This window comes from Chionomys nivalis, chromosome 13 (assembly GCF_950005125.1).
Source record: "Chionomys nivalis chromosome 13, mChiNiv1.1, whole genome shotgun sequence".
Taxonomy (NCBI): Eukaryota; Metazoa; Chordata; class Mammalia; order Rodentia; family Cricetidae; genus Chionomys; species Chionomys nivalis.
In genome coordinates, this window is record NC_080098.1 from 22,003,248 (window position 1) to 22,030,802 (window position 27,555).

Genomic DNA, 27,555 nt, shown 5'->3' on the forward strand with positions numbered 1-27,555 from the left:
CCACGGTGGCACATGCTTGTAATCCCAGCATTGTGGAACTTGAGGCAGAAGAATAGCTTTGGAGTTGGAAGACAACTTGGGCTACAGAAGGAGTTCAAGGACAGCCTGGGCTCCGTAGTTAGCTTCTGCCTTGAAACCAAAATAAAGTTACAACCAACACCATCCCAAAGGAAACCATGAACAGTCTAAGGAAAGTTCAGTTGTCACCATTTAGTTGCTAAACATATATAAAAAGTTCTAGTTAAAAGAGCCTGTGGATTTCAAAATTACAGATTAAGAATTAGGAACCTGTAATTTTCATAGTGTATTAGCAAACAGAACAAGGGAAGCAGATTAAAAAGTCATTTTTTTTCATCTTTACCCTCATTTTCAAGAGTCTTGAGTAAGGCTGTCTTTTCCTTTTTTGTCAGAGGGGGTTGTCAAGGACTTACTTCATGTCTGAGTCTAATGTAATTGAAAGGACTGCGTTTTTACTTTGATCAAGGTCATTATGTTGCTTCACAGAGTCCAATAATGTATCACCCCACCTCAAAGCAGAGAACCAGACAAAATTAGAAACTTCTCAGTAAAAGTAGGTGCACTTGAATTCCCCAGAATCTACAGTTATTTACCGGTTTTCATAGCTTGATCTCTGTCCATGGCACCTCTGCTAACGTTGATAAAACCATTTTGTTATGAACACTTTAGGTGAAATATGGCTAAATATAGCATTAGTGCTCTATTCTTTTGTGTGTGCTTGTGGGTACATGTGTGTGTGTATTGACTCCTGCATAGTGTGAGTGTGCTTATGGGTGCATGTGTGTGTGTGTGTGTGTGTGTGTGTGTGTGGACTCCTGAACAGTGTGAGTGTGCTTATGGGTGCATGTGTGTGTGTGGACTCCTGAAAAGTGTGAGTGTGCTTATGGGTTCATGTGCCTGTGGGGACTCTTGCACAGTGTGAGTGTGCTTATGGGTTCATGTGCCTGTGGGGACTCCTGCACAGTGTGAGTGTGCTTATGGGTTCATGTGCCTGTGGGGACTCTTGCACAGTGTGTGAATGTGCTTATGGGTATGTGTGTATGGGGACTCATGCATAGTGTGTGTGCTTGTGGGTGCATGTATGTGTATGTGTGTGGACTCTTTCACAGTGCGTGTGGGGACTCAGGAACAATGTATGAGTGTGTTTATGGGTGCATGTGTGTGTATGCAACTCCTGCACAGTGTGTGTGTGCTTATGGGTGCATGTATATGTATGAGGGACTCCTGCACAGTGTGTGTGTTTATGGGTGCATGTGTGTGTGTGCAATTCCTGCATAGTGTGTGTGTGTGTGCTTATGGGTGCATGTATATGCATGAGGGACTCATGCACAGTGTGTGTGTTTATGGGTGCATGTGTGTAGGGGACTCAGGCACAGTGTGTGAGTGTGCTTATGGGTGCATGTGTGTGTGTGAACTCCTGCACAGTGTAAGTGTGTAAGAAGTTAATCTTGGATGTTATTCCTCAGGAGACGCTCATCTTGCTTTATTGGAGACAGGGTCTCACATTGCCCTGGAACTCCCTGATTGGGCTAAGCTGGCTGAGCAGAAAGCCCAGGAATCTGCCAGTCTCCCCTCTCAAGTACTGGGACCGTAAGAGTATGCCACCATGCCTGACTTTTTCACATAGGGTCTGGGGATTGAACTTGGGTTTTCATACTTGTGTGGCAAACACTTTGCTGACTGAGCCATTCATTCTTAATAAATTTATTGTGCTTTTCCTGCAGGTTTGAGACAAATGACACTAAATTCCATTGCTAAAGACAGCAATTTCTTACTGTCTCTGGTTCCCTGGGCTGCCTGGGCTCACCAGAAAGGTCACCACTCAGGGTTTCTCAGGGTGTTGTTCAGTTGGAACTCCAGACATTCAGCAGCCAGGTGCCTCTCCCATATGGCAGTTGAGGGAGAGGCAGTTGAGGTTGATTGCTGTTGGCAGTGGCCTCGGGTGAGGCTGGCTATCTAGTATGCCCTGTGCAAGCTGCCTGGGTTTCTTACCTGGCAGTATTTAAATTTCAAGAGGAAGTGCACAAAGAATCTCACAGACCCAGGTAGAAACCTTGAGGCTTTTCTATTCTCACCTTAGAAATCACTCTGCCTCATTTCCAACAAAATCTTTTTGGGGGACAGAAGTGAGTCACAGGGCCATGGCAGATATAAAAGGCGTGTCACTAACAGTACGTGAATATTGGTAGGCACGGTTCATTGGGAGGTTTCCTGGGAAAACTTCCATACAACATACATAGAGTTTAAAAGTTAATTAAAAAATTATGCACATGAAGGACAATGTTTTATTACCCTAAAATGGAGACAAAACGCCATGAAATTATATTTTAATTTTTCTGTATCTTATATATGTGTGCGTTTTAATATTTACATTTTATCCATTTAATGAAACTTAAAAAAATAATGGGGGCTGGTTAGATGGTTCCATAGGCTGAAGCACTCTGATGACCTGGGTTCAATCCCTGGGACCTACATGATAGAGGAAGACAACTGATTCCTGAAAGTTGTCCTCTGAATGCCACACTTTCGCCATAATGAATAATAAAATTAATGGCATCACAAGTCAGGTGTGGTGGTGCACACCTTAAGTCCCAGTACTTTGGACAGCAGAGGCAGGCAGATCTCTGCAAGTTCAAGACCAGCTTGGCCTACAGAGTGAAGTCCAGGCCAGTAAGAACTTCACAGGGAAACCCTGTTTCAAAAACCAAAACCAAATAATAATAAAAATAATAACAATGGTGACCGAAAGGAAGCTGAAGTATGGCAGATGAAAACTCAGCAGACAGAGTCTTCAGAGCTAAGAAGACATAATGATACATCTGAAGAATGATCCAGACTCATTACAGATTTCTGGCAGACCACGATAACCGTCTTACTGTGTAATCAGGAACAGAATGGCCGTAAGCACGGAGCAAAGGAGATAGCGAAAGGCAACTTCGGTAACTGAAAAACGAATCATTCGCCGGGCGGTGGTGGCGCACGCCTTTAATCCCAGCACTCGGGAGGCAGAGGCAGGCGGATCTCTGTGAGTTCGAGACCAGCCTGGTCTACAAGAGCTAGTTCCAGGACAGGCTCCAAAGCCACAGAGAAACCCTGTCTCGAAAAACCAAAAAAAAAAAAAAAAAAAAAAAACGAATCATTCGTAAGCTTTTTTTTTTTTTTTTTTCAGTCACAGATCTGTTTCAGCATGTTTGAAAAAATTAGAAACTTTCTTTAGACATAAAAAACTTTGGGTATTGAGACACCTTTGTGTCCTTTCCTTCTAACATCCCTCCCTTACTCCCCATCTCTTCTCTCTTCATTCTTTCTAGATTTATTCAGAGGGAACTGACTCTGGCCAGAGAACAAGACAGACCAAAGAACAGAATAGTCGGAAGACAGACAAGTTCCCCAATCTCATGACACGTGTGTTCTTAAGATAGGGAGACCTCCTACGTCTATTAGAACACCAAATAAGTAAGACCATCCCCAGATTGTTGTAACAAACTGTATGCAATATCTTACATGCAATTCTGTTATTCATAATCCATCCATGGAATCTTCCTTTCGGCTTGGTCATCAATATGTTCTCTAAGGACTTATGTTTTTAAAGGGGGGAAAAAGCCATGTGGATGTGGCTTTTCCATTGACATTTGGTCCATGGGTGTTGACGGTCTGCTTTATTCTGTTTTTACCACGGTGAGTACATACAGTGGTATTAGAACTGACTTTTCTAGTCAGAACATTCCTAGGGAATTTCAGAAACTACTGCAGGTGGTGAGCTGAATCATGCTAGGTTTTGCAGAGTCTTCACCCATCTCCCGCTTGGCTAGCTGTTTACTCTCATCCCCAAAGCTAAGTGGACCACAGAGCCATGGATTCACATTGCAGTCTCAGTTTGCAGGAGACATTAGGGACAGCCCTTCACCCGGAGTTTAGAAGATGAAAGTAAAGACCAGATAATTTTTCTGAAAATTTCACCTTGTTCTATATTTTCAAGTTCTCACCACAAATTGTACTCTTGACCCTAGTTGTTATAGTAGCCTGTGGGAAATTTAAACATGTACTTTTACCCTTGGCAGTATTGTATTGTCATTAGTATAATGTAACTTGCAAAAATGAAACACAAATGTCAATCTTTTCTCCCATTATGTGATAGGAGAGAGAGTTCTGAATGTTGGGCATTTGTGAAATATTATCATTGGAGATGCAAACTGTTTCTCAGTTTAACTTTTTTGGGGTATTTTTTTGACAGTAAACTTTTATTCTCCCCCACTCCCCCATTTGAAGGGCATCTTGGTATCTAGCATGTTAGAGAATATGACCATGGAGTAAACAGAATATAAATATGTTTTTAGGGCAGAGGTTGGAAAACTACTATCCCAAGGCTCAAGGGCCCCTATTTCTATAACTTTTCAGAAAAAAAAATGCAGCCATCCTCACTGCATATTCTTAGAGTGCTAAGTCTGAAGTTGGGCCAATAGTGCTGACAATTAAGTCCAGAATAGAATATTATTAGACTAATCTACTAGTAGTGAAATTTCTACTTCAGTTTGGGAAGTAAACTTATGAACAGGGGTGTTTCTCCAATGCATTAGTGTTTTTTTTTGTATTTGTAGTGATGTTTCTGAATGAGTTTTCTTGCGCCTCTGTGGGGTTCCCAAGATATCTTAAAGAGGTGATAGTTCAGACATTGCAATTTAATTCAGTCAACATCTTTTTGGAGGACTTCTGCAATCTGCAGGGTACAATGTGTGGAGGTGTCGGGCCAAAGATACGGAAGTGGTGGGTCTTGACACAAATGGAGAGTGCTTTAGTGACTTACTAATTTGGAAATTCTATGCCTTTTGGAGAAATATTGGGGTGTTGAAAATTTCCCTATGTCCTTCCAAGTTTTGACTGGATTTTCATCAAACCAGTTGTGCCATTTTGCACATACCAGAATAAACAACAAAAACAACCAAAGTAGTACTTGCAAACCTGGTTTACATGAAGACCAGAATGAAAGAATACATTTTTATTAATCTTATTGTCTTTACCCTGGGAATGTAGCTCAACGGAAATGTGTGTGTGTGTGTGTGTGTGTGTGCACGTGCAAAAGGCCCTGGGTTTCACTCGCAGCCCCCGTCTCCCCAACACTGTAAAGGGGTTAATATGACAGCATTTGAGAGACAGAAGGGCCTTAGAGGCCCTCCAAGACCCAATCTATTCACAGGTGTTAAGAATGCGTGCTGAGGAAGGGACAGCCACTCAGCCTCTCCTTCCATCCCGTCTGTTTCTAAGGGCGCACACTCAGCATGCAGTCGTGAGTGTCAGGTTTCACCTGCTAGGGAAAGAGGGAGTAACGACTGCAGAGTTGCCAGCTTTAGTAACTCTAGTTCCTGGAAACGAGTACAGAAGCCTTTTTAGTTATTTGCGCACCCAAACTTTTGTAGCTCCCATTGAATAAATCATTTGACTGTCAACAAATTATAGTGTTGGGAAGTTTACATCATTCCCGTTTCACAGCAGCTTTTAATGGAAGACCGTGGAGAGGAAAGCTCTCGAAAATTCCCACGACACAAAAAAGAAAGCTGACCTAGAGAAAGATGGGACAGAAATTAACACTGAACACGTTTTAAGTAGCAAAGGTTTGCACACGGTAGCCTACTTAGTTGTGCTGCTCTGAACACTTGGCATAAATGCGTGAAAACTGACGGCGTGACCTTGTGTCTGCAACAGCTCTATTGACAGATTATTATTATGCACAAACTACCAAGCATTCGCTTATGCAGGGACCAACTCCACGAAGCAGGTACGATGACCATCCCACTTCACGGATGAAGACACTGAGTCCAAGAGGAAACCAAGTGCAGTGGGCAAGGTCTCAAGGCTGGGAAGCAGTTGGGCTCCAGATGCAAAAGGTGCCCCTGCTCGGTGGGCCGCTCCCAGGTGTCCGACACCGCACTGGTCCACTGCCATCGGTAGCTCTGTAGCAATCCCGGCGCGCTGCCCGGTCCGCAGAACCCGCATCCTGCAGAGGGGTTGGGGGCTCGGCCTCGGCGTGAAGCCCGGCGGCGGGAGCGCGCCCGGCGGGAGCGTGGGAGCAGCGCACGTGTCGCCGGGAAGGCAGGGGCAGCTTGGCCGCGCCAAGATGGCGGCGGCTGCCGCGGCCGCATCGGCGACTGTTGGCGGCCGGTGAGGCGGGCGGGGCCGGCGGCGTGGAGGCGGGGTCCCGGGCGAGCCGCCCTGGGGAAGGCGGGGGCCGTTTCCATAGCGGCGGCGGCAGGAGGTGTCGCGCCAGGGAACTTCCTGGTTCCCGGGCTCGGCTTTGCCGGGAGCCTCCTGGAAGGGAAACAATGGGGCGGAGGGCACTGCGGTAGCCACCGCCACCGCGCTGGACCCGCTCGGCCTCCCACGACTGACCGCCGCCGGGACCGCCCTGAGGTAACTTCCTTTTCTCCCGCGTCGCTGCTAGAAGGGCTGGCGGGGTCGAGGGTGAGGGGGCAGGGACGGAATTGGCCCCGGGCAGCCGGACGCCGCCATTCCCGGCCCCGGGCAGCGGGCACGCGGCGGCGGTGCGGCCTGGACCGAACGGGCTCACCGGGAGCCCGCGCGCCGTGCCGCGCGCCTCGGGGGTCTGCGGTGCGATTGGCGGGGCGGGCGGGCGCGGGCCGGGGGCCGGGAAGGGCCCAGCGCGGCGTGCAGCCCCCCGGGGAGGCGGAACCCTCTGCCCGCCGTCCTCACTCCCCCCCCCTCCGTGCAAGTTTCGGTCTCCGGGGAGACGTGTCTCCCTCACAAGTTTCAGTTGCGTCCAGCGGGAGCGCGAGTGGGCAGGACCCAGGCAAACTTCGTTCTCTGAAACGACTGTCTGGATGCCGCAAGAACTTTGTTGGGAGCAGCCTCCGGGAGGATGGGCGCAAGGGAGGGATCTGGAAAGCCTGGAAATCTGTGCACCCTAGCAAAGTTTTGCAGGCTAGTTTGGAGCCCCGGGAGCGCGGCAGTTCGCAGGTGTTTTAATGCCAGCAGACTAGAGAAGTCTGATTGCCTGGTGGGGGCGTTCATATAACTTGAACATTGGGTATCTCTGGGTTCTACCTAGCCACTCTCTGTTTAATCAGCAGATACTTTTTATTTTTAAAGTGAGTTTACAAGGTGTTAGCTGACACCACATTTTCGAATAAAGCGTGCGTTGCTAGATTCTCCTCATTCATCTCCCCAACCTCATAGGAGTTTTTAGAAAACTTTAATATGCTTTGTGCTTTATGGATTGGAAAGGCTTGGTGAATTGGGCCAATACCCGGTCTTTAGGAATAATGACAATAATAATGGAAATAGTAGGGACACTGTTCTAAGTATCCTTGCTGGAACAATTCAGTCGTAGATCAGCTTCCTTTTTTCTTTTTCTTCTTTCTCCTCCTCCCTTTTCTCCTCCTCCTCCTTTTTCTTCTTCTTCTTCTTCTTCTTCTTCTTCTTCTTCTTCTTCTTCTTCTTCTTCTTCTTCTTCTTCTTCTTCTTCTTCTTCTCCTCCTCCTCCTCCTCCTCCTCCTCCTCCTCCTCCTCCTCCTCCTCCTCCTCCTCCTCCTCCTCTTTTCTCCCCTCCCCCTCGCTCCCACATTAGATCTGTGAGACAGTTAATGTTTCATAGCTTAGAAAAGTTTGAAAAGGACGTTTGAGATCACCTCACCTCTGACCAGTTTCTTCCCATCTTGAATCTCTGGAAAGTTATGGGTCGGGGACTAGGGTGGAGTTCAAACTTTTTTCCCCTTTCTTTAGGTTATCTTAGTAATCAGTAAACTGTCACAGGCTGAACAGTGTCTTATTGTCTCATTGATTTTTCCCGAAGACCCCACTTTAACAAAAGACTTTCCAGTTTGTCGTAATTTTATAAGAGAAATTGTAAGCATGGTCTCGTTCACTCCTTAAGGTGGATGATTGATCCTAGTTTGTACTCTCCACAGGCCGTTAAGCTGTAAGTCAAAATGGAAAAGGAAATTATACTGATGACAGTGTAAATTAACTTCTAAGGGAAATACACGGCCCTAATTGCAAGAACAGGTGCCCTTAGTTAAAGAAGCAGTGAGTTCGCACAGAGGTATTCAAGAACCATCCTTTGTCAAACTTCTAGAGTTTGGGTCCTGAGCCTTGGTGCTGGCTGCTTCTTATTTTAAATTACTGTACAGCTGTGGGCTGTGCTTGTTTCTCGTGAGAATAATTCATTACACTTCTTCCCATTAACATATTTTTAAGATTTATTATTTTATGTGTATGAGTGTTTTGCCTGCATTTATATATGTGTTTCACATTTGTGCCTGTTGCCCTCGGGGCTCAGAAGAGGGTGTCAGATCCCCTGGAACTGGAGTTATGGTTGGTTGTGAGCCATCACGTGGGGGCTGAGAATCAAACCTGGGTCCTCTGGAAGAGCAGCAAGTGTTCCTAATCACGGAGCCATCTCTCCAGCTCTCTATGCCTCCCTTAACAGTGAGGACAGCTGGTCTGGTTAAACAAGTCAGTAAGGAGAAATGTCAGGCTAGTGTCGGGTGTAAATTGATGGTCTTTAAGCATTGTGTGGGAACCAGCAGATCCAGTCTGGGGCTCTAATGTCAGGCAGTTTGCACTGGCCTATCTTTGCTACCTCGCCAAATTATTGTGACAGTTTGTAGCCGGTAAATATGGGGGAAGAAAGCCGATAATTATTTTGGTGAAAAATTGAGGAATGTTAAGGAAGTTCAGAAGTCAGCAAAAGAATTTAGAATACTAAGACTGAGAATTGCTACTTTAGGTAGAGAGAATGTGACATTTTCTGGATTTTGAGTTGAATTCTACTTTAACCACCCCCATTTTGTAACTAGTGCAATTCAGACTAATTGCCCCAGACTTAGAGTTTGTTCCTTCAGTGTCATTTGTGAAAAGCGCTTTTTTATTTACAGATGTGATCTAATTATATATTAGAGAAGTGTGTTCCCCTCTAAAAGGTTTCTACCGTTTTCAGAGTCAACATAAGATCACAATTGGAGAGCATCTGCCCTGTAGCACATCCAGCATCCAGGGACTGTAGGGCATGGGGATTAGTCAGAGACGACTCTCAACTGACTAGTTTCATTTATAGGCTCCTACCTCATGGCTTAGTTTTAAAAAATATTGCTTTGTGAAATTAGGATACTTTGAGGACAAGGAAAAGGTGTACACGGTAACAGAGTCAGGGAGACTGGTGTGGCGGCTCCACGAGGATGCTTGCCTGTCAGCTTGTGGCTGTGTGCTGCTGTCATCATTGGTGTGGAAAGAAGCTCCTGAACCATTCTCTCATCGTCTCAAGTGGCTTGCTTTTGTTTCATAGTCATCAGAGAAAGTGAGTCAGTCTGCTTGATCCTCACGGCCACACAAGACCTGGAAAGGACTGTCCACCTTGGTGTCTGCTTTTGGAACACTTGGACTACATGTTAGTTTCTATAGCTGTAAAACTTGGATTAGATGCTAAACAAAATATCCTTCGATTTCCTCACAGACATAATGATTGTTAATTTCATCATAATTCAATTTTCATCAACTTAGACTACCTTATTTAAAAATGCCCTACTTCTCACAAACCTTCATGAGCGATCAACCCCAAGATAAAATGTCTAGGAAGTATTTGGGTGGTTTCATTTGCTTGTAGTAAGATCAAGATGGACTCTGGAGCTTGTGTCTGCTTAAGTGGTTTTGGCTCTAAAGTTATCTTGTTACAGAGGTCCACATTGCACCTGTGTCTTCCTGACCTTGGTAGGAGTGTAGCAGAAGCTGCATCCCCCCCTCGAATTTACCTTCCCCTGTATCCACAAGTGAATAATAGCACAGCGCTAGAGTGTTGTGGTGGACTATCAAATTAAAGCTATTTCAAGTTCACAGTCAGCCGTGTTACCAGGGGTGGCAGAGTCATGTTCAGTTATGGCATGGATGCAGTATTTACACATCCATTTGCTCTAGATACTCTTTGCCCTGGTTTTACTTTGGTTTTCAAACAGTTTAATTTATTAGTGTAGGTGTAGCAAGATAAGACAAGGTGAAATAAAAATTTTAAAAACTAAGTCACAAAAGAAAGAAATTGAATAGGTGTGGAGATTAGTTTTAGAAATTTGTCTTACCAGGGCAGTTTATTTTTATAATTCTTTTTAGGTTTGCTTTGATTTTTTTTTTTTAAAAATGACATTTCCATTTTTCTTCTTTGTTTGGTTTCAATTTGGGCTTATAAATTTTGCTAGTCTCAGTGTTTACCTAATTTTGATATATCGTTTTATTATTGTTACTTGGTGTGTGGGTGTTAGCACATGTGCAGGAGGTGTGGGCACATGCTCAAATGTGGGCGCATGTGCATGCCAGGCCTCAGCCTTCTGCATTGTTCCTTAGGAACCACCTACCTTGGTTTTTGAGAGTGACTCTGACCTGGCCTTGCTGATTAGGCGGGGTTGGCTGGCCAGTAGGCCCAGGCATCCTCCTGTCTCCTGCTCCCTAGGTTATGCTTGGGTTTAGTTTACTTCCAGGTGTTTTCTTTCGGGATTTGGTGTTTTGAGGTCTCACACTGTTACACTCTGCCTGATTTGTGTTCAGGGCTGCCTCAGTACAGTGTAGCCTCTCAGGGATCTGTTCTGATCAGGCAGCAGTTTCCTGGGATAAAGAAGTCTGAGGGTGCTGTGCTCTCTGTTTTGGATTCTTAATCTCTTTTGAACTGTGATTGCTCATTCCTTAGTATCTTGTCATTTCTCAGATACATCCTTTAAAAAAGTTATATAGTGTACATGCTACAATGTGTACTAGTCTTAAATGTATATCCTGAAGAGTTTTTATAATGTATAACCGTATAATTAACTCAGTTCTATCTGTAGAGTACTCTGGTGCCCTAGCCGTTTACTACAATTGTTTCCAATCAGTACCCTTTTTCTGTTTTGTATGTAGCTAGGACTTAATTTTCTATCACTATACGTTAATTTTACATCTTGTGGCTTTTCATAGAAATAATGCCATGCAATAGATACTGTTTTGTTTGGTTTCTTCCATTCATCATTGTATTGTGAAGTGAATTCCATTTATGTTGTTGTATGTAGCAGTTTCTTTTTATTGTTCAGTATTTGTTTTGGTTACTCTGGCTACCTAAAACATTGTTCAGTAGTGTAGCTTAAAACAGTGGGATTATTTGCTTTCTTCACAGATCTGCAATTTGGGCAACACTATGTCTGCTTCACACAGTTTCAGGTCGGACTGCTTGAAGCCCAGGCCTAGTTCTGTGTGAAGGGCTGCTTCTCTGTCTGAGACTTAGTGACAGGACACATAGATGCGGCTGTGCACTATGACTTAAGGCTGCTCACATGAGCTGTACGGCTGGATTCTAAGAAAAAGAGAGGATTAGAGGTGTTGGGGGCTGAGCCACAGAATCTGTATTGTCCTTGTCACTTAGACTTGGCACGTCTGTGGTATTAATGCCCATTGTGTATTAATTACTAATTGAGGCAGTTGTAAAATGCCCATCCTGTAAAAAAAAAAAAAAAGGTGTGTGTGTGTCGGGGGGAATGGCCCCATTCCTTGACTGGGAGAGTTAAGAGTCTAGAAAATCATGCAGGATCATACTGCAGTAAGTTTTATCAGAAAATACAGATTGCCACAGTGGTGGCCTGAATAATCCATGACTCTTAGTTTATTCATTCTTTGAATGGGCACTTGGATTGTTCTCAGTTACTGGCTGCTATAAGACAGCTGCTGTGAACATTCTTACTTGTGTATTTTGTTGGATATGTGAACTCCTTCCTTTTGACTTTCCCTAGGAATGGAACTGTTCAATAGGTAGAAGTACAGTTAGCTTTAGTGGTTACTTAACAAACATTTGTTTATGTCCTTGGTATTTTTAATATCTTAAAACTATACATAGCGTATACTGTTTGGCCAGTTCTTTGTCTTCTAGTGAGACAGATGTTTTTGGTCAACCTTCCTTTTCTTGCATGTGTTTTGTATGTATGGTGTGGGTGCCTGTATGTCCCCATAGTCTCATGTGTCTAGGCACACATATGTGAAGTCCCAAGGCCAGTATCAGGACAGGAGTCTTTCATTCCTCTCTACTTTACACACTGAGGCAGTGTCTCAACTGAAGCAGAGTGTCTAGCTAACCCCTGTGTTCAGGGATGCTTTGCCATGCCCACCTGGAGTTTACATGGGTTCTGAGGACCCTGACTTCATCTTCTCGCTTGCCTGACAAGCACTGTTTTTTAACTCCCTGAGTGATCTTCCCAGCCCACGAAGTTGTACTCAGCTAGGTGTTTAGTTTTTGGAAAATAGGGTTTATGTAGATGGGTGTGATTGTGGAGTAGTAGGGCAGTTTTCAAATCAGCATTTTATGGCACATATTCAAAGAATATGTACTTTAATCACTGAAGAGAGTGTTTTTATTTTTTTTTAGGAAATTCCTTTTTAAAGACATTGAATTTGACTCCTTAACAATGTACATCATATTTTGTTGATGGCTAGCGCTTTAGTATCAGTTTGAGTCCCAAGCTTGTTCCTCAGGCTTACCTGGGATTTATTTTTCTGACTAATAACAAAAACCTTCTCTCCAGGGTTAATTGTCATTAGTGAGGATTGCCAAAAGAACATTATCTAGATTCTCAGACTTATGGTTGCATTTGACTACATCACCATTCACAGTCACATTGACTTTTTTTTTTTTTTGTCCCCAGGGGTCATTTGAATCTGTGCCATGCCCCTTTAATAGAATATTTTAGATTTCTTTGTTTTAGTTCATATCTCATTTACTATGATAGTTGATTTGTTGATCCTGCTATGCTAAGGAAATTAGAATCTTTCTCAGCTTCTCATTTAATTAGGGTTAGTTTTAAGTTATAAATAACACAAGTTACAAATAGAACTTCAATATTGTGTTTCATCTTCCTTATTTTATGAGACCAAAAATGTATCAGGACTATTAGTGTACACATCAACTTTATATTTAGTTCACCAGGGCATCTTTCACACAGGATCCCGTGGTACTCCTGGGTGTTTGTCAGCCTAGAAAACTTAGTTCTGGCTTTGCACACACAGGTCAGGGAGGCCAAGTGGACTCGTTGTTGCAGTGGTTTTCTTGAGAGGCCTTATGTCGACTGTCATCTCGCCGACTTCGAATTTCATACCCACTACCTACAGATCCGTGTGGTTTCATCCTTTTGCTTCTAAGTTTCCCTATTTTTACTGAATGCAGTACCTAGACTTTTCTCTTCTGCCACTCAGTTTCTGCTGGCACTTTTCTTCTGAACTTACTCTGTTTTAGGATGGCTGGAATCAAATTTGTCTTTTTGTGTCCTAAGCTAGTTGGACAGTTTTTGTATATTGTAGAGTTGAATTAGTATTTATTGAAAGAGCAGATAAATGTATTATAGAGTTTAGAATTTATCTGATCACAAATTCCTTGGTGTAGGTCTTAGAATTATGTCTACATTTAAATCACTTCCATCATGGTGTCTGCTTTAGTGCTCACTATATGGCAACCTGCAGTTTTGAATGCGATCAGGCTTCTGAAAAGAAAAGATACTGTGTTCTTCATTTTAGCTTTCATTTGTGGAGCGTAGCCACTATGTACAGTTCTGATATGACAGGCATATCAAGTGCTTATGGCAAATATAACATTATTAGCTGCCCTTGAAAGCCCCTGCCTCTCTGTACCTGTTAGAAATAAGGAAGATTTAGAAATGACACTTGCTTTCTGAAATGCCTGTTGACCAGTGTAAACAAAGTCACTAGAATTTGATAAGCCCTCCTGGAAATCTAAGTTAAATTCTACCGGAGGAAAGGAAATTTGACCTTATCCTTATCTTATGCATCATTAACATACACGTGTAAACAAACTGAGAACCAACCATTTTATTCTTAAGCCCAACTCATTTTTTGATCTCATTAGTGGGAAACATTTTGTTGACTTAGTGAGCAGAATAAACAATTCTCTTTTCACTTTAGCAGTGACAGATTTACTGGACTTTTCTCGTGCTGGGAAAAGATTACAGGCTGTGGAAATTTAGTATTGTGTGTTTTATAGGTATACGTTACTCTAGAGTATTGTTCATAAAGTTCAAGAATTATGTAACCACAAGGGTGAGATATGTCTCAATGAATAATGACTGTAGTATTAACTGGAGTTATTTCTTCATCTAGAATAAGAAGGCGTTACCTAGGATTCTGTCCTGGCCAATACATAGTAGAACTAATGAATTGTGACTGAATTAAGAAAGGAAGGTACTAGAATTATTATAATGTAAGCTTTGCAAGGGGTAGTGTTTTGTTCATAGTTTTGTTGACTGAGCCTAGAATACTGTCTGGCTTCTGGGAGTTGCTTTGGGAGGGTTTTTCAAGTGCCTGACTAGTTTATACGTTGTCTGATTTTTAAATTTAAAAAAATTGTATTAATGATAATAATATTTTGAGACAGTGTCTTTTGTATCCTTGACTGACCTGAAACTTGCTCTGTAGAATAGGCTGACCTCAAATTCATAGAGCGCTTCCTGTCTCTGCCTCTTGAGTGCTAGGTTAAAGGTATATGCCACCTGCCAGCTTTTATCATCTGTTTTAGATTTAAACACTGAATAGTAGTCACAAGTCTTGCTTATGAGCCTTTGAGGAGATAGAGTTGAGTTGGATGACTCAATTTCTGATTCCTTTCTTGATGGTTCTGGGATGAAGGTGCTTAAGGGCCACTACAGTGTTAGTTCATTTCTTGTCCTTAGTTGCCGGACAGTTTTAATTACTATTAGACAGGCTTAATAATGGATTATTAATAATAATCCAGTCAGTTATTTATTATTGGACATTTAAGTTTATAATTTTGTGATATTATAATTAACACTATGATGAAGGAAATTTTCTTAAACATTTTGTGTGGGGGGAGAGAAATGATTTCAACAAATAGTTCATTTCATTGCTTTATAATGCTAAGTGATAAACAGATGATGTAACTAAGTTTTCTGTAGAAATTTTATATTTTGTTTCTTTTGCTATTACAAGTATTATTGTGATAAATTCCCCTTCCCTTTCTCTCTCTCTTACAGTCAGACAAAATTGTTATGAAATTCCTCTTTTTTCCTTTTTCTGATACGATGATGGGGATTGTATATTGCAGGCAAGTGTTCTGCTGCTGAGCTTTGCCCCGCCCCACGATCATTTCTGGTTACATCCTAGCACAAACATGGCATAGTTATTGTAACCACATCTCTCTACTTTAGTCAGTATTTGCCAGTTCTATATTTTTGATGCCTTAATTTTCAGCCTCTATGTGGTTTACTTATTTAGATTTATTTCCTATGATATGTGCCTAGATTTTTGAATACAATATTTTTTTTGTATAGATGATTTTTTAATTATAAACAGTAAAATATATGTAACGACTCAACTACAAACCTTTCGTGAAGAAAGGGTTTCTAACACGAGTTATTTTAACATTATGAAGCAAAAATGTTTGAAGAAGCTCACAGTGGAAACAACCCAACACTGACAAACTCTGGGAAGTTGGCTTGTCTCATCATACCCACAGCTAGAACACAGTCTGTAACTATGAATTGTCCTTGTTTTCTGAGCTAAGAGTGAATGTCTTTGAATACAGTATTTTTAACTTGAGACTTCAGTGTTTCTTTGTTGCTGTTGTCATCACCTGCCTCCTGCCCCACCCCAAGCCTCCCAAGTTGGGGTTTCTTTGTGCAGCTCTGGCTGTCCCAGAACCTGCTCTGTAGAGCAGGCTGGCCTTGAATTCAGAGACCTGCCTGCCCTGTCCCTAGGTGCCAGAATTAAAGGCATGCATCACCACTGCCCAGTTTAGTTAAATTGATTTTAAAGTTAATGTCTTAAGATTTATTTTATTTTTACTTATGTGTATGTATGTGAATCTGTGTGTGTGTGTGTGTGTGTGCATATATGTATACATGTTAATGCCAGGACCCACAGAGGACAGAGGTGTTGGATCCCCTTGGATCTGGAGTTAGAGGAGGTTGTGAACCACCTGAAGTGGGTTCTGGGAATCAAACTTCAGTCTTCTGCAGAAGCCGTTCTTATTCTGTGGTGCTGAGCTATCTCTCTTGCCTCAGAAGTTAGTGTCTTTTTTTCTCTGGCTTAGTCATCTTTGGCTGTAATAATGTAATTACCACAAAATTTCAGTGGCTGACAGCAGGCAGCCATAGATCTGCAGCCTTGACTGAGTTTGGCTGGGTTTGGTTGTAAGCTGTGAATTGTCTTCAGTTATGTGTCATGTTGGGGCCAGCAGCCTTCTTGGGTATATGTTTCTCCTGCTGCTATGCCTTCCAAGGAAACGTAGCTTCCAGTTAGGTTTAGTCAGTCCTACTCCTTTCCAGGAAGGCATATTGCCACACCTCCCAAAGCCAATACATGAAAAGTAAGATAAATGCTGATTTTGCAGAAATACTACAAAATACTTAGTATGTGAAGTTGTGTATTTTGAGACATTATTCTTCTTTAGGGAAGGGTAACTAGGTGAGGTGAAAGGAGCCTGAATATTTTTTATATCTTGCATTCTACTGCTTTAGAGGCACTTGGTTGCTGAAAAAAATTAATTGACTACTTATTTTGAAAGTAGGTGGAGCTGGGGGCTGGGGGCTGGTTGCTGGGGAGCAGATCTCTGTTTTGAAGCTGTGATTAGTATAAAGAACCTTGACGAGGTGACCTCACTGTGTCCTTCATATGCACAGTTCTAAGTGTTGCTCCATGGGTCTGTACATTAAATTCTGATACATGCTTTGCATGTTTGTACACTGTAAGGCTTGTGTGCATTTGTTACCTTGTGTGGTCGTACATCCAGTGTTTGTAAGTTTTATTATCCTGACTTACAAATGATATTTGTTTTAATTATGTGTGGGTGTTTATGTTTGCGTGTGGATATGTGCAATGAGTGTCCGGACACAGACATTGCAGTCTTGTACATCCCTTGGAGCTGGAGTTACGGACAGATGTGAGCCACCTGATGTGGGTCATGATAACAACTTGGTTCCTCTAGAAAAGTAGTAATTTTTCTTAACTGCTAAGCTCCTATCCTAATGTTTTTGAAGATAGTATTTTTAGTGCTAAGAAAATTCTTTATGTCTTAAACACTAGAATTAAGGATTTATTCGGCTTCTTATGGTATGACAGGAAGAGAGCATTACATCCTATAGGGTACTTTGATACTACCATTTAGAAAACTTAACATTAAAAATGTATATAGACATAAGACCCAGGTAAAGAGTAGCTGCTTCAAGTATGAAAGCATGTGGACCCCTTTGACCTCTGTAAATGTTAATATCTACTTGGTGTTTTTGTGACATCGCCTTCCCCTGTTCTCATTCAGCATCTTACCTCTTAGTTTCCAAGGAGAGACATCAAAGCCAGTAAACTTAATGCAGTACCATTAAGAGATGTATTTATTATGAGAAACTTTGAACATGTACCTGAGCTAACATGGGAAATGTTGATTGTAGATTTGCCATGCTACTCATTTTCTTGGGATAATTGGGTTGTCTGGAAATGGTGATCACTGGCAAATGCACAGATGAAGAAGAAAGCCTGTGGGTTGGGGTCAGGTGACAGGATGACAGAACTGTGATTATATACCACTGCTAACTACAGTGTAGGCAGTATGTGGTGCGTGTACATGCTGATGCAGTTTCTGCATTGTGTAAATGTGTGCTGTTTATGCATCTTACATAATCTGAGTATAGTAGATGGATACAGCAAACTGAATCTTTAAAAGTGTTACCCTAACTTGGTTCATAGCCGAGGGGGTTATTGTTTTGTGGTTTTCTTGAATGATTTAGAAAATAAAGTGTCATTTTTCATGATTGCAGGAAGTAGTTTACTGGTTTATGAAGGAAGTTATGTTATGCAAGTGTGCATTTTGTATTGAATTGCAGAGCTGTACAATTATGCATTAGATCTAGAAGGCATTATGCAACTGTGATTTCATTTAAATATACCATGCCTCATCTAAAAATGTGTTAATCAATTTAGAAAGATTTTATAATGCAAATCTTAGTCAAGGGTCAAGTGTGTTTTAGTATTGATACCCATACTAATTCAAAGCAATGCTTTATATTACAATTGAGTGAAAAGAACTAAGTCTAAAAATTTCAATTTATTTACCAAATATATTTTTAAAATACTTAGAAAAAATGCCAAAGGATATTTGTGGCACATAGCTAAATAAATGTGAACTCATATTATATTTATAATGAGGAAATCGCTATCATTAGAGAAAGTTCATAGCAATAACTTCTGTAGTTGTTATTTGAGGCGTATATAAAACTTTGTATACAACCAGAGAAACTTAGCAGACATGATATGCTTGTTTGCTCTAGGCAGAACACTCTTCTTTTTCTTGACTTTATTAGTTGGGAATAGGGAAGGAATAACTTCAGTACTGAAGACTGAAGCTGAAGATACCAAGGTGGTGTTGTTGTTTTTTGGTTTTTGTTTTTTTAATGACAGTTGCCTTCTACATAGTAAACAACATCTGGCAATTGTTTTCTACATGCTAAGCTCCTGTATGGCACTTGCTGTCTATATATTTTTTAATTCTTGAAGTTAACTTGTTTTAGGTAGGGACCTGTGAATTAGATGATAATTACTAGTAATCTTTTATATTTAAAAGAGAATGACTAGGGGTTCTGTAGATAGTAGAAAAAACTGAACTAAAGTTATTTTTATTTCCTTTTAATAAACTTTAAACATTGACCTTTAGAAAAATCTGATTTCTTTCTCTTCTGTTTCCAGAACAGGATATGTATTCCTCTGAGAAACCCTGGACCGTAGACTTTGGTTTAATACTGGATTGGGACAACACACAGAGACTTTTCCAGTCATGAGTAAGTGTCCTGCTTGGTTTAATTTCTGCTGACTTGGGAGCATTTGTAGTATTTATTTAACAAAAGAAGAAACATGTTACTATTATGTCACTTCCTGGGAGAATAGTTTGGTTCTCTCCAGTGCTGTGACTTCTCTATCTTAAGGCAGTGAGAGACACCTTTATATGTTTGTTTTACGCTAAGAGCTCAGATGTGATGAGGGAGTCTAGCACTAGCTTATTAGCTGACTGATTCATTTAAGAGCTCTTGACTTTCTGTTTTCTACTGGGAAATAATTCTAAAAGTAAAAGAGGGAATATTGAAGCTGACGATAATTAAGAGAGGTTTTGTTGTGTAAAATTTCATCCTTGGGCAACATGGGTTAATATGTTTATGAAAAACTACAGAAACCTATCATACTTTTTTTTTAGTTTGAAATCTTTATTTATTTATTTATTTGTTTGTTTATTTATTTATTTATTAAAGATTTCTGCCTCCTCCCGCCACCGCCTCCCATTTCCCTCCCCCTCCCCCATCAAGTCCCCCTCCCTCGTCATCCCTAAGAGCAATCAGGGTTCCCTGCCCTGTGGGAAGTCCAAGGACCACCCACCTCCATCCAGGTCTAGTAAGGTGAGCATCCAAACTGCCTAGGCTCCCACAAAGCCAGTACGTGCAGTAGGATCAAAAACCCAGTGCCATTGTTCTTGAGTTCTCAGTAGTCCTCACTGTCCACTATGTTCAGCGAGTCCGGTTTTATCCCATGCTTTTTCAGACCCGGGCCAGCTGGCCTTGGTGAGTTCCTGATAGAACATCCGCATTGTCTCAGTGTGTGGGTGCACCCCTCGCGGTCCTGAGTTCCTTGCTCATGCTCTCTCTCCTGCTCCTGATTTGGACCTTGAGATTTCAGTCCGGTGCTCCAATGTAGGTCTCTGTCTCTGTCTCCTTTCATCGCCTGATGAAGGTTAATATTCAGGAGGATGCCTATATGTTTTTCTTTGGGTTCACCTTCTTATTTAGCTTCTCTAGGATCACGAATTATAGGCTCAATGTCCTTTATTTATGGCTAGAAACCAAATATGAGTGAGTACATCCCCTGTTCCTCTTTTTGGGTCTGGCTTACCTCACTCAGGATAGTGTTTTCTATTTCCATCCATTTGCATGCAAAATTCAGGAAGTCATTTTTTTTTACTGCTGAGTAGTACTCTAATATGTATATATTCCATACTTCCTTCATCCATTCTTCCATTGAAGGGCATCTAGGTTGTTTCCAGGTACTGGCTATTACAAACAATGCTGCTATGAACATAGTTGAGCATATAATTTTGTTGTATGATAGGGCATTTCTTGGGTATATTCCCAAGAGTGGTATTGCTGGGTCCAGGGGTAGGTTGATCCCGAAATTCCTGAGAAACCGCCACACTGTTTTCCAAAGTGGTTGCACAAGTTTGCATTCCCACCAGCAATGGATGAGAGTACCCCTTTCTCCACAACCTCTCCAGCAAAGGCTATCATTGGTGTTTTTTATTTTAGCCATTCTGACAGGTGTAAGATGGTATCTTAAAGTTGTCTTAATTTGCATTTCCCTGATAGCTAAGGAAGTTGAGCATGACCTTAAGTGTCTTTTGGCCATTTCAACTTCTTCTGTTGAGAATTCTCTGTTCAGCTCAGTGCCCCATTTTTTTTTTTTTTTTTTTCTTTTGAGACAGGGTTTCTCTGTAGCTTTGGAGCCTGTCTGGAACTCCCTTTGTAGACCAGGCTGGCCTCGAACTCACAGAGATCCGCCTGCCTTTGCCTCCCAAGTGCTGGGATTAAAGGCGTGCGCCACCACCGCCCGGCCAGTGCCCCATTTTTAAATTGGGTTGGTTAGCCCTTTACGGTCTAGTTTCTTGAGTTCTTTATATATTTTGGAGATCAGACCTTTGTCAGTTGCGGGGTTGGTGAAGATCTTCTCCCAGTCAGTGGGTTGCCTTTTTGTCTTAGTGACAGTGTCCTTTGCTTTACAGAAGCTTCTCAGTCTCAGGAGGTCCCATTTATTCAGTGATGCCCTTAATGTCTGTGCTGCTGAGTTTATGCATAGGAAGTGTTCTCCTGTGCCCATGTGTTGTAGAGTACTTCCCACTTTCTCTTCTATCAGGTTCAGTGTGTTCGGACTGATATTGAGGTCTTTAATCCATTTGGACTTGAGTTTTGAGCATGGTGGTAGATATGGATCTATTTTCATTTTTCTACAGATTGACATCCAGTTTTGCCAGCACCATTTGTTGAAGATACTCTCTTTTTTCCATTGTATACTTTTAGCTCCTTTATCAAAAATCAGGTGTTCATAGGTTTGTGGGTTAAAGCCAGGGTCTTCTATTCGATTCCATTGGTCGACTTCTCTGTTTCTATGCCAATACCAAGCTGTTTTCAATACTGTAGCTCTGTAATAGAGTTTGAAGTCAGGGATGGTAATGCCTCCAGACGATCCTTTATTGTATAAGATTGTTTTGGCTATCCTGGGTTTTTTGTTTTTCCATATAAAGTTGATTATTGTCTTTTCCAGATCTGTGAAGAATTTTGATGGGATTTTGATGGGGATTGCGTTGAATCTATAGATCGCTTTTGGTAGAATTGCCATTTTTACTATGTTGATCCTCCCAATCCAAGAGCAAGGGAGATCCTTCCATTTTCTGGTGTCCTCATCGATTTCTTTCTTCAAAGACTTAAAGTTCTTGTTAAATAGATCTTTCACTTCCTTGGTCAGAGTTACCCCAAGATATTTTATGCTATTTGTGGCTATCGTGAAAGGTGATGTTTCTCTGATTTCCCTCTCTGCTTCCTTATCCTTAGTGTATAGGAAGGCAACCGATTTTTTTGGAGTTGATCTTGTATCCTGCCACATTCCCAAAGGTGTTTATCAGCTGTAGGAGTTCTTTGGTAGAGTTTTTTGGGTCGCTTGTGTATACTATCATATCATCTGCAAATAACGAAAGCTTAACTTCTTCCTTTCCAATACGAATCCTCTTGATCCCCTTATGTTGTCTTATCTCTATTGCTAGAACTTCAAGCACTATATTGAAGAGGTATGGAGAGAGTGGACATCCTTGTTGTGTTCCTGATTTTAGTGGGATGGCTTTGAGTTTTTCTCCGTTTAATTTAATGTTAGCTGTCGGCTTGCTGTAAATAGCTTTTATTATATTTAGGTATGATCCTTTTATCCCTAATGTCTCAAAGACCTTCATCATAAAACCTATCATACTTTTAATGGAGCAAAAAAACAAGGTTATCTTGAACTTAGAAGATTCAAAAAAAATTATCTTCTCAGTTTTAAGGGGAAAGTATATGTCTTTTTCCTGCAGAACTGGATTTCATTGCTGTTAGCTGCTTATTTTTAGAGTAGGATGAAAGAATTGGGGTTTTCTTCTAACTGGGGTCCTAAGTGGCTGTTGGAAGTACAGACTTTCCGATTATGGAAACTCTGGGATAGTGTGAGCATTTCCTTATTAGAATATTAGCTTACACTTTTTTTGTGTATTATTTATATTGGTTGTGTTTACCTTAATATGAATTAAGACAGCTTTTCTTATGTTTTTTAGTTAATTTTTATAGTTATAGAAATATTTAACTCTTTCTACTAAAGGTAATTGCAGAAAGTCACCTTTGATTTTTAAAACTTGTACTGTTGGGGTCCTTTGAATAACCAGGATCAGTTGCTAGAGGCATTCAGGTCCGGCTTAGGAAGAGTCTGCATGTGCTAATTCAGTTCCATTCATGAACTTTTGTATGAGGTTATCTCACAGAAATCCAGCTCCAGTGCAGATAGTCATGAGTTCATGAAAATTAAGATCGAAGCTGCAAGTTTTTTTTAACTTAAAAACTTTTTGAAAATTAACTAAACTTCTATTTATAGTTTTAGAGTTCTGTTAGAGTTGATGTTACCTGAGTTTCTGAGGACAGGTAACTTGTATTTTAATTTTCTGATCTCAGTGTCTTGTTCATGCAGAAGTCAGATCTTTGTGAGGTTGAAGGTGGAGGTGGAATTGGGGGCCTGATAGGTGGTATTGTAACATGTTTTGTTTTAACATTTCAATGGTTAGTGTTTTATTTAAAATTGGTTCTCTTTTTAGATGTCTACTAGATTTTCTCATTTTTGCTTATTCTATAGTTTTTTTTTGTTTGTTTGGTTTTTGGAACACATGCCCTTATAGCTCTAAAGAACTCTTAGAGCTTAATTTGAAGTCCTTTTCTAATCATTTCATACTTTTTCAAGTTTTTCTGCAGTGAGTTTAGGATTGTTCATCATTCTCTGTAACTTAGCAAAGACACTCTAATGGACTTTATGTTTTCTTTTGATGTCCCTGCTGTCTAGCAGATGTGTCATTGTCTCTGCCTGTCTTTAGAATTCATAGATAAGAATTGGGTCTGTGTTAGTGGACCAGAGCCCCAGCCCCATGGTGACATTAGAGACATCACAGACTCATTCCCTGAGTCAGCTGGCATTAGGTCAGCATCTTCTGCTAGGCAGTACCTTCAACACAGTGGGCAGACTCCTTTCTGTGCATTTTACAGTGAGGAAGAGGGCACACTGGTTCAGGGTGAAGTGAAGAGCCTGGGTGCTGACCCTGCTTGTATTTACAGCTGCCCCAAGATTCAGCTTCCTGCCGCCTTTCCTGCCCTGGGGCCGCGCTTTACTTTTCTCACGGGATTTTTGGGCCATATAGATGTTGCACAGCCGTGTCATGTTAGTGTTTTGTCCTATTTCATTTATTAAAATATTTGTTTCTATGTGTCTTTTGTGAGGAGCAGAGCGCCAAAGAATGAAGAATGTCACTGGGGTTTCACTGTTAGTGTTAGCATAAAACTAGACTCCATATTTCACAGTTGAGGTTAGTCTAAAAGTCAGCCTGTGCTTCCACCTTAGTTCGGAGTGTCCCTCCCCTTCACTTGCCAGGTGGGCCTGTTGCACTTGTAGCATGATGAACTTTAAGGTTCATCTGCTTGTTGCTTGCTTTCTCTGATCCATTTGCTCTTTGAGGGCAAACACACTGTTTTTAGCATTTAAGTACTAAATAAATATTGCAGACATTTGTTCCTTTAGTTTCTGGCAGCACTTCTGTGTATTAATATTTTTTAGATGAAGCTTGAGGTGTTCTTCTAAGGTATACCTTCTCTCTATAGAGAGAAGGAAGCAGAGGAGAATGCTTTTGATAGATGGAATGGTGTGAACAAGTAAGGTTGACTCCACAGAGGTCCACTGAGTGTTCGAACATTCTAGCATAGAGATAGATGGGAAGGGACATTGGGAAGGAGAAATCTGGAGGAGAGGAAGTCCTGGTCCTTTGTAGTGGGCTTATGGTGTTCAGGATTTCAGTTATGGGAGTGACTTAAAGATTTCCTTCTGGAGAAACTGCTCAGAAAAATAATGCTTTTATTAAGTTTAAAAAGTTGGTTACCTAAGCAGTGTTTGCTTTTACTAACTTGTTCTTAAACTTTGTTTTTTTTTTCAAACTTTCTTTGAATCAGAGTGGGTTGCAATTCCTTTCTTGACGATTTGATAATAGGTAGAAAAAGAAGGTATCCTTGAGTAGACCAGCTTAGTAAATGTGGTCTGAGGAGTGTTACAGTGGTCCTGTGCTGTGTTTCTAGGGAGTTCTAAATCTGAGTGTGGGACTCGAATGGAACAGAGATTCTTGTTTTGAAAAAACAAAATCCACATGGAAGTGTAGTTAAAGTTGAAAAGGTAGTATCATATATTATTTAAGTCTAGATGGAATTTCTAAGCCTAGGTGTGGGTGAGAGTCATTGATTATTGATTATTAATGATTATTTTTCTTTAGTAACAGAGGAAAGATTGGATATTTAGATGTGTGAGTAGCTCTACCAGGCAGGTTCCACAGCTCATGTCAGGAAACACATAGAACATAGCATTTTTTGAACAACACGTGGGTAAGTAGATGGAGGTTGGAGACAGCCCACCTTGATACTGCAGGCCTGGCCATCCTGTATTCTTAGCAAGGTTGGTCTTATCTATCTTAGTCATGAATTAGCGGTTGGGATGCCCCAGCCCTTAGGACTTGAGAATTTGTTGAATGCTTTGTTTTTCAGCTCTCCTTCTTGCCAGTATATATTCTAGCAAATTCTGAGCTGAATACTTGTGATGCTATTATGACACTGTGAATTGTTAAGTTATTATTGCTGTTTTTGTTTGTTTGTTTTTCTTTTTGAGAAAGGGTTTCTCTGTGTCGCTCTTGCTGCCCTGGAACTTGCTTTGAAAACCAGGCTGGCCTCGAACTCAGAGATCTGCCTACCTCTGCTTCCGAGTGCTGGAATTAAAGGTGTGTACCACCACCATCTGGCTGTTATTGCTTCTTGTATATGCATAGTTTGCATTTATTCAGTTTGTTTATTTTATCGTGTAAAGCCAAAGATGAAGTAAGGGAAGTGGGTATCTTAGATTATAAATAGATATTGTAGCAAAGAAACTCTCATGCATGGCAGAATTTAGTGATTATTTTGATGGGTATGTTTAAAACAAATAAAAAAGCACAAAAATAAAAGTAGTTAAGTTATACTTGTTTTCAAAGCTTCATGTTAAAATCCTGTTTTCTTTATTTTTAAATTTTAATCTCTACTGTATTTTATTTCACTTTTGTCAGGAAAGGCTTACTTTGAAATTATGACATATGTTTTGTAAGTTGTTTGGATGTCAGTTCTCTTCTGCTGACTGGGTCAATCAGGAGTGCGTGTTGCATGTTGATGTTTTTGATCCTGTCCTTTGGCCTATATAATGGAATGCGTTCTTTTTTTAAGGTCACTTTTGCATAGGAACCATCTCTAATTCAGCTGAGAAAAAGAAATGGGCCTGATATTTGGTGTAGTGTATTACACTAGTAGAGTGGGAACAGTTTGCCTTAATGTGTGTTCTAAATTGAGATCACTTAGTCCCTCAGTGATAGCTCATGGATTCTGCTAGTCTTGGCATGGAAAAATAGGCAGTAGTAGATACTTTCCATAAATATTGGTTAACGATTCTGTCTAGAACAATAGTCTACCTAGAAATAGAGTAACTGCATACCTTAGACGTAGGCTGGAAGCTAAAAGAAAATTTAAGTTGAATTGTGTTTTAAATACTGCTGTATCTGTCCTATCACTGTGAATTGTGTTTTAAATACTGCTGTATCTGTCCTATCAATCACTGAGCCAACATCTTCAGTGTCGCTGCAGCGATTCTTTCTATTTTTTATTTTATTCTTTTAAAAAAGAAAACAAACTATCTTTTTTCATTTTACATAGCAATCCCAGTTCCCACTTCCTTCCCTCCTCTCATTCCCTCCTTCTCCAGCCCCCCCCCCCCCCAACAACAATCACTCCTCAGAGAAGGTAAGGCACATTGCTCCTAGGAAGGACCAAGGCCCTCCCCACTGTATCCAGGCTGAGCAAGGTAGCCATTCAAAGAGAATGGGTTCCAAAAAGCCAGTACAAGCATTAGAGATAAATCCTGATGCCACTGCCAGTGGCCCTGCCATCTGCCCCAGCCATACAACTGTCACTCACATTCAGAGGGTCTAGCTTGGTCCTATGCTGGTTCCTTCCATGTTTGTAGATTTTAGGGACTTTGTAGATGGCAGTTAACAGGGGAACTCCTGGCATTTTGTGGTGGGGTGGGGTGGGAGAAAGTAGGATGTGCTACTGCCCTTGTTAAGAATGTTGTTTCCTTCCCAAACTGACAGGAGTAAGCTAGGGTGGTAGCAGTGAGGAGTGCCAGCAGATACTGTCACTCAGGAAGTGTGTGCTGTGTGTTGGCTTCTGAATCAAACATACTTCATTGTGTGATTCTGCCCACTGAATATGAAATGGTCTTAGTTTTTTAGATGATTTATTTTTTGCTGAAGGAAAGTGAATAGCTTTTAATTTGATACTGTCATGGACTAAATAGAGCCAAGTGCAATTTTATGCAGTATAGTCAGCTATGATATTTTAAAGTTTTTAGGAGATAGCTTAATTTTTTGTTTCTACTTTTGATACTTTTACCAAACTTAAAAGGAAAATTGTAAAAATAGTGCCCCAAAATATCCATAGACTTTTGACTGAGATTTGCTAGTTGTTTCTATTCCTCCCCCACTGAGTTTCATGTCCTTCTCTTTCCCTCTTCCTCTTCTCTCCTTCATACACTTCTATATGAAAGACATTTATTTATAATGGAAGTGCTTTTGATGGAATTCTGGTTTCCTTTGATGAAAAGTCATTTAGAGCTTCATCATTAACATAAATTACTAAAGTAGTAATAGCTTTTCCAGCTTTCAAAATTACTTTACTAGTTAAAATTGCAAGCCATTTATGTATTATTTCTCCAAAGCTACATTATTTACCAGTTTTTGTAGACCTGCCATTATTAAGACAGATTTTTAGAAATATAATATATTATAAAATGTATACAAATTTGATAGATGAATTAACTTCAGTAAAATATTTTGGAATAGTAGAGATTAATGACTTCTTTATAATAGTTTTAAGACACTTTATTCTTTTTTATTTGTTTATTGATATGTTCATACGTGTATATTATGTGTTTCCATCAGATGACTCTCTATTCCTTACCCTCCAGTTCCTCCTTATTTCCCACCACTTTTCTCTCTCCCAGCTTCATTTTCTCTCTTTTTAAACCACAGAGTCCCCTTAGTGCTGCCTGTGTGTGTGTGGAGCATGGCTAGCCTCTTAGGGACTGCATCCTTAAAGAAAACTGTTCTTCTTCACCCCCAGCCAACTGCCACTT

At 40.9% G+C, this 27,555-nt stretch overlaps 2 protein-coding genes across 3 annotated transcripts in view; one reads left to right on the top strand and one right to left on the bottom strand.

Annotated features, from left to right (window-relative positions):
• Nucleotides 1-5,863: 5,863 nt before the first annotated feature.
• LOC130886116 (uncharacterized) lies at nucleotides 5,864-7,684 on the bottom strand. Its single transcript, XM_057788017.1, has 2 exons — nucleotides 7,664-7,684; nucleotides 5,864-6,847 (listed from the first exon to the last, which is right to left on the bottom strand). The coding sequence occupies exons 1-2, from the start codon at nucleotides 7,682-7,684 to the stop codon at nucleotides 5,864-5,866; spliced, it is 1,005 nt and encodes a 334-aa protein (XP_057644000.1).
• The window catches only part of Usp6nl (USP6 N-terminal like), a 141,586-nt gene continuing 120,276 nt past the window's right edge, over nucleotides 6,246-27,555 (top strand). For both annotated transcript variants that reach the window (XM_057787904.1, XM_057787902.1), the window contains exons 1-2: nucleotides 6,246-6,423; nucleotides 18,733-18,824. Coding sequence is in view for 1 of the 2 variants with exons in the window: in XM_057787902.1 (XP_057643885.1) it covers nucleotides 18,821-18,824 (4 nt within the window). In the remaining variant the exon portion in view is untranslated. The remainder of the gene's footprint in view (nucleotides 6,424-18,732; nucleotides 18,825-27,555) is intronic.